At 39.8% G+C, this 11,385-nt stretch overlaps 1 protein-coding gene across 5 annotated transcripts; it reads right to left on the reverse strand.

Annotated features, from left to right (window-relative positions):
• Positions 1-690: 690 nt before the first annotated feature.
• On the reverse strand, positions 691-11,382 carry zgc:111976 (mediator of RNA polymerase II transcription subunit 1-like). Of its 5 annotated transcripts, none has more exons than XM_064330873.1 (17): positions 11,249-11,382; positions 10,730-10,827; positions 7,104-7,179; positions 6,406-6,460; positions 5,867-5,972; positions 5,286-5,314; positions 5,115-5,186; positions 4,951-5,025; positions 4,553-4,629; positions 4,416-4,481; positions 4,203-4,311; positions 3,577-3,701; positions 3,254-3,372; positions 2,877-3,075; positions 1,887-1,982; positions 1,456-1,558; positions 691-1,203 (listed from the first exon to the last, which is right to left on the reverse strand). In XM_064330873.1, exons 1-17 carry the CDS (start codon positions 11,265-11,267, stop codon positions 798-800), a joined length of 1,830 nt encoding a protein of 609 aa, XP_064186943.1. In that variant the 5' UTR covers positions 11,268-11,382; the 3' UTR covers positions 691-797. The 5 variants fall into 5 exon arrangements, with proteins under 5 accessions (XP_064186943.1, XP_064186941.1, XP_064186940.1 ...); XM_064330871.1 differs by having other exon boundaries at positions 3,257-3,372; positions 5,840-5,972; XM_064330870.1 differs by having other exon boundaries at positions 5,840-5,972; positions 11,249-11,381.
• Between the last annotated feature and the right edge of the window lie 3 nt (positions 11,383-11,385).

Consider the following 11,385-nt stretch of genomic DNA (forward strand, 5'->3'; position numbering starts at 1 on the left):
ATACAGTCTAGATTTGGTTTCGCTTACCACACTTTAAAATGCAATTTACAACACATTTCTTTCTTCACTATACCTTTGAGATTTGGTACTAAAAAGAAAAGCCACTTATGGCAATACCCAATCAAATTATGATATTTATGCATGTTGAGTTGCTGCACACACTATTAAAGACAAAGCAGTATATTTTTGTCTACTATTTATATTTTCTTTTTTGTACCGAAATAACATATTTCAAACTTTAATCTTTAAAAGTATTGTATGTTTTAATGGGTAGATCAAGGGTGTCAAACTCATCCTGGAGGGCCACACTGTCTGCTGATTTTGGTGCATTTCAGCACAAGTCAACACACTTTGTTCTCAAGGGCTTAATTGGCTGCTGATTGAAAGGAAACCAAATAGCTGCAAACACAGTCACCATCCAGGACTGGAGTTTGACACACCTGATCTACCCATTAAGACATACAGTACTTTTAAAGATTAAAGTATGAAACATGTTATTTCAGCACATATGTATATGAAACCTCAGTGTATTGTTTACTTCATATTCAGCCTTCCTTTCCAAGGTCATGAGTTTCATAACTACAAATATTACTAATAGTCCTACCCACACTGCCATACTCTGAATTACACACATCTTCAGGAAATCATATGTTCAACGATCAAAGCTCCATTTAATAAACACGGTCTTAATTACACTGCCTTCAAAAACAAACTTTATTATAAATTCTTAAATGTTTACCCACTAACAAATAAATACATATCCAGTCTAACTTTCCCATAACCTCCCTTTCAAAATGTTAGATTCCAAGTGGGTTGCTTGCTGACCAGGATTGAAGCACACCAACATGGGTACCAGGGTAAGGGTTGGCAAGAGATTCTGTATTAGCACCTGCAGCACTCTGAGCCGCAGGAACAGACATTACAAAGTAGGAGCAAACCGGAGATGCAGGCATGCAGGTGGAGTCCAAGACTGAGGCACTCTGGGATATCATAGCAGAGGGAGGGCTGGTATGTACAGCCTCAGAGTCTACAGATGGAGCACAGGGAGCATCGGCTTCAGAGTCTGCCATATATAAGCAAGCAGCAGGTGTAGGTGCATGCTCAGAATTTCCAGCTGCTGAAGTGGAGGCAGCCACATCTAAATAGCTGCTCTGAGCCAGTCTTCTACAGATCGCCCTCATGACCAAAGGAATGGACATGCATCTGCATAAAAAATAAAAAAAATCAATCCAAAAAGCATATATCCTTCGAATGGGGATAAAAAAAAATTGAATTAGAAAAGTCGATTGACTGCACTTGTAATTGTTAGTGTACATACCTATACATTTGTGTATATTTACACAGTAATTTGCAGCAATTCAACATACAGCAATACCATAGCTAATTAAATATAAAATTGGTAGTAAAATTACCTACAGCCATTTATATTTTTTTATTTATTTTTTTTAAATGTACCTTTTCAAGACTCGTGTTATGTATTCATCAATGGAGGAATATTTTGAACACAGTGTAAACAGCCGGCTGGTGATCTGACGAGAGTCCTTTAAATTCACCAAAACTGTGGAGGCAAGTAAACACATTGCTCTACATTGATATCAAACATCAGCATCAATTTTGGCTCACCAACATGCAAATTTCACCAAGACTTTAGTGTCGTTCAAAATAGTGAACAATGCCAACAAACTATTTGAATTGTAAACAGTGATTGGTTTCTAATTGTTCAGTTTCCAATTTATTTTCCAGCACCCACATCAGATACCGAATACTTCAACTATTTATGCTAGGATTCTGCAACCACCCTTCTAACACAGATTTAAAATAAGCCAAATGCGCTCTAGGTAACAGTTCTCCTGCGCGAATAGACCATCTGGTGCCCTGGTACTCACGCACACCGAGGCAGCCTGGGTCAGGCAGGGGGAAAGACACAGAGAAGCTGGACTCCGACTCTGGAAGGACCTCACAGTGCAAGTCTGGCTCTGAACCTACAGAGAGCGGTGAGGGGTCAGGACAGGGGTTGTTGCCTTACCAACACTTCACCGTGATACCTGGAAAAAGCTGTCAGTTCCAGCATTTCAGTAAATGCCATTGGTCACATTTCAACAACTGTGCAAATGGTAGACAAGCTAGCGCATGCCAGGGCTTCTCTATCCACAGCCACTGCCAGGCCTTGGCAACGCTCGAGTCACCCCTACTTAGTCCCTCAAACCCATGCTTTTGACCCTTCCAATACAATCATGCTAATTGGAGTGTGGTCAAGGTTAAGGGCAGGGCTACTGCAGATAGCAAGGTTTCAAAATATGGAAGTTACAGGCCATATTTCAATGAGAGTGTGATGGTCTGAAGTGTATGAGAGAAACTAAGAGTGATGATGGCACCCTCCGAGGCCCAATAGTAGATAAGCAGCAGAGCAAGTCTGAATCTATGGCACAGGGCTTTAGGCATGAACTCAACCAAGCCTTTGACTCAGACTGGCTGGCCTAACTGTGGAAATGCGGTTATTGATACACAGATGAATAGGTCTGGTCCTTAAGGGCAGTGGGAGCTTAACTTGAAAGAATAAAATACCCGCCATGGCCAGATCTGTGCCTTCATGCATTCAAATAGGTATTCCCATCCTTGGTTATTCTTTAGATCAGTTTGTTTGATCTTTACATTTTCCATATTGTGGTCTGCATTTGCCATGTAAAGCTGGGAAGAGTTCTGGAGAGTTCTCGTTTGAGCCTGCACTGACCCGTCTGGTCAGGATCTTGCAGTTTTGCAGTGCTTAACAGAATTTCAGGACTAAATCTGGTGTAAAATTTAGAAGCAACAAGTTAAACTAGTGAAATTCTCAATGTCTTCACCTCTGAAATAACCCATGATTTAACATTACTGACCTTGGCAGGGCCTGTGGTGGGTAACGATGCTGGAAAGCAGAGTGTTGATTGCAGCCTGGTGTCTCAACAGCTCCAGCAGCATGGGGACATGGGCAGGGTGTGTAAAGGGGATGTTGTGCACCAGCGCCCCCTTCAGAGCTGCTATGCCCCACACGTCCCCTGCCAGCACATAACTGTGCATCTGGTTGTCTGGAAGAGGCTGGGCATCGACGGGTAGATGAGGTGGAAAATCATTCCTTTAACATATTTAAGTTTCAAAACCAAAATACCATCTTGGCCAATACACACATCGTTTTGGAAATTAAAGAAACTCTAGAAGTTGGGAAAGCCAAGAGTCTTGCGGCAAGTCATCAGTATTTTCCAATGAATCTACCAACCACAAAGAAGTGGGCATCTTCCCCTGCCAAAGAGTCAAAGCAGCTGCTTTCTTCCAGACTGGTCGCCAACAGCCAGGGGAAGGGCAGCCACTGCAGGTCAGTCTCATACATGGTCATTTCTGCAACAAACCAATTAATCACATATAGCAATACAACATGCAGCACTTCAAACCAGGATAAAATAAAACATCCCTTGATCAAAAGTTTTTTTAAAGCTATACGGCAGTGATTATTAGACTTAGATGTGTACAACCTGATCATAGATCAACTGTTAAGTATTGGTTCATTAATTCAAGGAAAATCAATGCATGTAGTGTACCCACCAGTGATTTGGTGCATTTTGCGGATAAAGGAAGAGAACATCGGCAAAGGTGGTTGCAGCCTCAGGAAAAAGCAGGCTGGCAGGATTTCACTAGTGACACTGTCCAGGGGACTGAACACTGGGAGACTGCAATGACAGCAGTCAGCAATTGAACACTGTAGGGACTAACTAAACCCTGTCAAACAGCAAAAGATTAGCACAACCATTTTGTTCCAAGGCTCCCACTATGACAGTGAAAGAACACGATCAGCTCTGTAATGTTTTTCATTCCATCTCAATTAATTTTCAATTCCCCAAGGCAGTTTTATTGTTTCCCAGGATGTTTCAATTTGAAAGGTTTGAATTTATTCAGTTCAATGGACTCAAAGTAATACTCAAAAATAACCAATTGAATACTAGCCATTCTAGGTACAATTTCAGGGAAAACAGGCATGCCTACAGCATCTGCTATGGAGGGAGTTTCAGTTGGCAGAGCAATGGCAACTTGTCTGGTCAATTAGGTGCCTATATTGATATCAGATGTACGATTATGATCACAGGTGTCTTTGGACCAGGAATGTTTGTCCATCTCAGTTTGTTCAGCCTGGTGGCAGAGACAAAATATCCCTTCCAGTATCTGAAAGTTACCCATCTGTGTTGATTATGGGAGGCCTTTGGATGAGGCAAGTCATCTGCAGCCTGTGTGTGGAGTCACTGGCCCCTGCCGTCACCAGAGCTGCCTGTCCACTGTTGCACTCTACAGTAAAGAGAGGAGGCAATTTGCACTTTTCTTACCCATGACGAATTGGTGGCTCCTCATTGAATGAAAGCACACCCATTCATGTCACAGACTGACATTACCTGCATCTGCATTCCCTGTCAGTTGATCATAAGGGCTGATGTAGTACTTGATACTCAGGGGATTTCCTGTATGAACAAAAATGACCATACATCTCAGATCATAACTTTGATATCACCCTTCTCTTTTGCTCCAGAACCTTCTCTCCGTAGGGTGACCTTCCCGATTCTTCCGTTGAGAATTGTGTCCACATGAAGATCATGATCTATGAGAGGTCTGAAAGCAAACAGTAACATTTTATCAACAGCCAGAATGGTAGCTTTACATGTATTAAGAAATGAATAGCCATTAGAATGACCACTTATTCAAAAAAAAGGAAAAAACTGCCATTTTAAGACATAGTATTGTAAGGCCAGATTGACACTGAAGTGCCGTTTATGACAAGGATGAAGTCTGCTGGAAACTGATGAGGCCAACCTTAGAACACTAAACTGAACTAGCATAAAATTACCATCAGAGGGAGCCAAATGAATTATCTAGAGATTCTTATCTGTTGGTAGCTTTACAGCGAACCGTTACAAAGTCCTATTCTCTCACCTGGGCAACTGAGATATCTTTACAAGATCTTTCTCCAGGTGCTGAAGGGCAGTGTATATCTTTATTTTAGTTTCACTACAAAAATAAAAGTGGACACAGCACACGTTATAAATCTCTAAAATTACATAAATTAGATAAGAACAATATTGCGAATACGACGGTACTTGTCTCCACGTATGTTGTAGAGCGAAGAGAAGCAGTCCAGCTTCATTGAGAAATCTTCAAATCTTTTTGACCTGTGCGGCAAAGATAACATAGTAATGGTGTTAAATGCAACATTGAGTTTTGCTGTAGGCACAACCTACTGAATCTCAAATTACATAAATGTTTTCTACCTGAGAAGGGTAAGAAGTGCTTCCCAGGACTGAAACAAAGGAAAATTTTGCATTAGCACCCATTGTATTTTTGTTTGTTTGTTTTGTCATAACTGGTGGCCACAACATAGGGGGTGGTGCATGTTTAGATCAATGCTTGAAGTGGAAACCAATATGCTGAGCAAAATGTACGAGTCCCAGTATGGTATATTCAATTTACAAGCATGCAGACATGCAGTACATTCTTCCATAATTATGAATAAGCATACCTATTCTGACAGTCATCTGCATTTTTTTAACTGATTAACATTTGGTAGTAGTAGGCTAATGTCTACAGTGTAATCAATTTTAGAATTAAATTTATAAATCAATTTATAATACAGCAATAATACTGAAACTATTTGGCATAAGCATATAGTAACAGAGACAAAACACCAAAGCATTAATTGATTCATAAATCCTATTTTCACACAAGTTACTACAATGTTACTCACTATGGACCAGTCAGTGAATATGCAGTGAATAAACTACTGCTGTGGCTAGAAATGTGGGCCTTGTGGTCCTATGGTCATTACCACAGGAGCCTCTCCATGATGAGCCACCTTGACATCCTCTACACCCCCACCAGGCAGCAGTAACACCTCCAGGTAGAACATGTCCGAAGTCAAGTAATAGGTAGTCTCTGTGGGGCTCCGGTGTGATCCTAGCCTGGCATCAAGAAGCCATAGAGATATCAACTCTAAACATGACAGGCTATAAAAGTGATAACAATCTGCCGATGAATAGTCACTTTATTTGCATCATTTCAGATTTAATTTTTATGAACACCTCAAGTAATAAAGTTTATGGTATCTATCGCATTAATAAAAATAAATAACATTTAAGCTCAGCAAAGTTAATTTGAATTTAGAAATCCCCTGTTGGAGTTCCTCATGGCTTTTGGTCATATCATCCAGTAAAAATCAAAATATAGGCTTTTGTTACATTCTCCATCATTTTAGTCAGACAATATACACAGTGTATCCCATGGCCTATGTCCTTCTCAGACAATGCAAGTCTGTGCCCATGCTGAAAATATGCAACTAACATTTAATTATTCCTGAAACTAACAAACATCAAGTTGCCCCAGAGCAATACGTACCCTCTCTGTTTTGCAATCATCTCTAATCTGGATACCATTGCAGTCAAAGAGGACACTGGAATAAAAATTGGAACACACATTAATGGATCACTGCAGGAGTTGTCTCGCTGTGGTCATAATAATTAGTACTAATAGAAATGTGCCTTTGGTTGAGTTTTGAAGAGTTTTTAAAGTTTAAAAAATATAAGATATGAGCTGCAGCTCACTCCAATACAACAGACCTCAATGGGGCAAAGTTTTTGGGGTGCTCAAAGCACCAAAAATGTACATAAAAATAAACTCAACAGCAACGTTTCCAAATATAATGCCACGGTTACTCATGGACAGCCACAGATTTTTCTGTGCAGTTTCGTCGAAAGCTACTTTCTACTGAAATACGCCAACTGTGTTTATCCACACAAAGTCTCAACCAAAGCACGCCAGTAATTTTGGGCGCAGTGTCGACATTGTTAAAACGGTGTTGAAACGATGTTGACAATGCACCCCAGAATACAACTCTATACGCTACAAAGTGTGCCATTTGGTTGAGACTTTGTGCAGATATAGAGTTGGCATATTGTGGTAAAAAGTAGCTTCCGATGAAACTGCACAGCCTCTGTGGATGTTTGAGAGTACTTCAAACAAAAAATTATATATGATTAAGCAACTTATATTTCAGACATTACCAAAACAGAGGTCTTAATAAATAGAATTTTTACCATTCAGTGCCTCATGGATTCTCCCCAGACAACGCAAATACAGCGGACTGGATCTGGAATCAGTTTTTGATTTATCCTGGAAAATATATCACTACAAATTATTTCCTTCCTCTCTCAAAATAACAGGGTAGATTGCTTTCACTATTTATGCCAACACAGGCAATGTCATGTGGGAGTTTTGCGGGGATAGTCTATACAAATCCCAACAGAACCAAAGCCATTGTGTTGCAGGCATAGTATTAGTCAAGCAGCTATCTAAACAGTTGCTTCAGCTCCTCCTCCACACAACTGCAGTTGTTCATGAGTGAATCAGCCTTGACAGCCCCCTCCCCAGCCCCAGAGACTGCTGTAAAACCTGACTTCCTTTGAGACAACTGAGCAGTATGCAGCAGAGCCAAAGACATTCTCTTCCGCATTTACACAGCACTAGCCTCATTCATGCGCAGTGCTGCAGGCCAAATGTTGTTCCTGTGGGGAATCTTAGAGTAAATCCCCCTGCCACTCAGTTTTAAAACACAGTTCCAATGACTCAGGCTTGATAAACGTCACTTACAGAAACAGCCATATTTGGTCAGAAGAGACTGGTTATTTGAAGACTCACACAAATTATGCAGGACTAATCAGCATATACTCCCAGTCTGAATCCAAACCAGCCGTGAATGAGCAAAACTAATGTAAATATTCCTTGATGCATGTGCCAATGCAAGGTGCAAGTTTGGTGCTGCCTACCCAACGAATGTATGCGCCACCTTCAACTGGTTTATCATTTACATTAATTTGCAACAGATTGTCCAATATGGACAAACAAGCAATATCAATATTACACAATTGTTTAGCATTACATCAACTGCAACACAGTACATTTAACTGAATACATCTGGGTGTGACATAGCTCAGGAGGTAAGACCGATTGTCTGGCAGTCGGAGGGTTGCCGGTTCAAACCCTGCCCTGGGTGTGTCGAAGTGTCCTTGAGCAAGACACCTAACCCCTAACTGCTCTGGCGAATGAGGCATCAATTGTAAAGCGCTTTGGATAAAAGGGCTATATAAATGCAGTCCATTTACCATTTACATCTGATCCAGTTTGGATTCACAAACTGTTAGAGTTGAATTAACACAGTTTGCAAACTATGTTCAAGGTAAGAAGTTGATATACTTTAAATGTATTTGTAAATGGAAGTTAATTAGACATTTAGGCAGTCACAAAACCTCACCTAGTCTAATAAGGGTTTGTGACATATGCCTACTGCTGCTGTCTGGGGTGTAGATAAGCTAGACTGGGAAGCAGCCGATGAAGACTTTGAATTTGTGATTATAAGGAACCTTAAATGTACAAATGCAACTATGACAGCATTCTCAAAGATGACATTTCTGGTAATTTATTAGAAGTCCTACAGTTCTTGAAGATAAGCTCTCAGCAGAGGAATCTTCTCCATGAAGCAGTCTTATGTTTTTACAGTAACTAGACATAGGAATGTGGGAGATTCTACCAACATCTGGTAAGCATTAAACAGATGCATTATGTTCAATATTAGAGATTTTGTGTTAACTTGATTTCCCAATTTTAAAATATTTTACACTCTGTCCCTCATGCCACTTTATTTTTATTTATTTATTTTTTTAAAAGGGCACCTCACACCTATGGTTAGAAAAGTAAATTAATAAATAAAATTGTTGCAGCCACAAGGGCACTTTTTCCACCTCAGGGCAGAGGGCATATGCTTCAGCATATGTTGGTGTCCGTGTACACATACCTATTAAAAAAAATAATTAAAAAAAACGATTAGCTGCCCCAATATGGGGAGAATGAAAGGAACGGAAGTGATCATGGATGGAATGTCAAATGTATACACTATGAAAAGCATGTTTTCAAGGGAACAAGTGCAACAGTATTTGCCTGGTACATTGTACACACAATTTGCAAATTAACAATTTATGCAAATAATAAATTGATAACTAACCAATTAAGGTCTGAGATTAACACTGAGGGGGGAGTCATCGGTCAAAAGGGGGAAAAGACAACCTACACTAGCTTAATGACAACAGCAGCTGGATGTCATTTAAGATTTAGCAGATGCATTCTCAAATGAAAACATCCCACTGGAAAATGCAATAATTGTCATGGTTCTGTGTTTTCCTGTCTGTGTTTCCCTTGTTGGGCCGCCAGATGGCGGAACTTCTGTTTTGTGTCCTGCTCCCCCCTGTTAATTGTATTATTGTTGTCTCATTATTCTATCATTGTTCCCACCTGTGTCTTGTTATCCCCTCCTTTTCTGGGTTGATTGTTTTTTGAGTTCACCTGTGTCTTGTTACCCCTGTCTATTTAAGTTCTTTGTTCCCTTAACTCAGGTGCTGGTTCCTTGTGTTTGTTTCCTACTTGTGTTTGAAATGTACCTGCCCTTGTACTCTGCCTGCCTGTGTTCTGCGCTGCCTGTGTTTTTGAGTTCCTGTTGTTTTCGGTTTTATTAGATATTTTTTGAGTTTGTGTTTTTGCCCATCGTGGCTTTTTCTGTTCCCTGCTTGTTTGCCTGTCGTGTAAGTAAAGTCTTTGTTAAATTTTCCCTTTTTGAGTTTGTTTTTTTTCCCCTCTGCGTTTGGGTTCCCCCTACCCGTTACGTGACAATCCCAAATTACACACATTTTTTAAGAAGCGTGTAATAAATAACAGGTCAATTCCATCAGCTAGACAACTTTGGTAGACGTATGTCCTGCAGACCATTGCTTTGAATAAAATAAAACTTAAACAGATAAGAACTGATAAAAGCAACTGATACCATATCTGAGCATGGGCAAAACAGACAAGACAAATTGTGACAACATGCAATGACTCAGCAGACACAGCATAGATAAATCAATGAACCACCAATTGGCACATCTACAACTTAAACATTAAGTGAAGACATTTTCACCCAGCATTGTCAATCAGTGACAGAAAAGACTATGAGTTTCTTGCCGTTGCCTTAGCTTGCTCCTGTGGGTTTAGCTAGGCTGTCGTAAGCGTTGACAACTGTTGTAAAATACGCTATATAAATAAAATTTGATTGATTGATTATTGATCAACCAACCATGATCAAATTTAATTGGTTTGGAGACTTTTCATGTGTACATGACATTCACCTTTGTTGATGTACCACTGCTGCAAACTACTTTGTTACTGCCTATATTTGACTTCTATTCAAGTTAAAGAAGAACCATTCAAATTATTTTAATGTGACCATATTCCATGTTTTTTTATTTTATTTTGCAGCACTGACAGTTGTCACTGCTTAATTGGAGGTTATTGTCAAGGCGGATGATTAGGGTCGTGCATTTGGGATATTTCTTTAACACAAAGGCTATTTACCTTTGGTGGGAGAAGTACATACAGAAAAATAACTTGAGTGACAGCGTGGCATAAAGTAGTAGTTTAAGTCATTTAAAGCCGATTCAAAGCCCGCTCAGTAATCACCCATGTTGGTTCTACCTACTTCTGCGTATAGTTTACACAAATCTTAAAGAAATTTAGAAAACCAGATTCTGTCCAAAATAAAACGAAAACAAAAAGTTTAAAAAAAAAATCATGAAGTGGTGCTACCCGGCAAAACAAGAACCATTTACCATGTGATCGGAATCAAGATGAGGCTTACCATGCACCTGCGAACCAGCTGAAGTGTCTCATTCCACGGTTTCTCTGCATATTTAGACCGCAGCTGCGAGAGTTTGGTCTTGTTGGTGTCCACTCCACCTACAAGAAAAATACATTGACAGATAGTTAAACAATACATTCTGTAATGCCGAATAAATGTGGGCTTAGACCGTTTTTACTACAGCTTTTGGGTTTTGAAAAGTCAAAAGGTTAGGTGGATAGGGTATCGCTTATAAAGACGAAAAGTTTAGCTGGATCATGCAAGTCGTGTAGATCAACAACTGAGATAAGTTCTTTTTAAGTAGTTATATATAAGAAAAGACTGTCCTCCTAGCAGAATGGGAAATATATGACTCCTCTTCTGCAGAGACGGAGGTTATTACATTTAGGTAGGCTAAATAATTGACTTATTCTAATGAAAGGATAGGATTCATATCCAAAATACGTTCACTATGCTTGCGTCTCAGCCACAATCACCCAGCATCTTTTAAAATATCGCACGAAGTGCTACATGTTTTACCCGACGTCTTCCCCTCCATTTCGTCTCATCTACTGAACTTGCCGCTTTAAGATCGAGCAAAGCACGGTTGAACCTAAATCCTAGCCAATGTGTAGTTAGCTATTAATTAAGGTGGTACAGGGTGTGGACGAATAAAT

The sequence above is a fragment of the Anguilla rostrata genome, chromosome 4 (genome assembly GCF_018555375.3).
Source record: "Anguilla rostrata isolate EN2019 chromosome 4, ASM1855537v3, whole genome shotgun sequence".
Classification (NCBI taxonomy): Eukaryota; Metazoa; Chordata; class Actinopteri; order Anguilliformes; family Anguillidae; genus Anguilla; species Anguilla rostrata.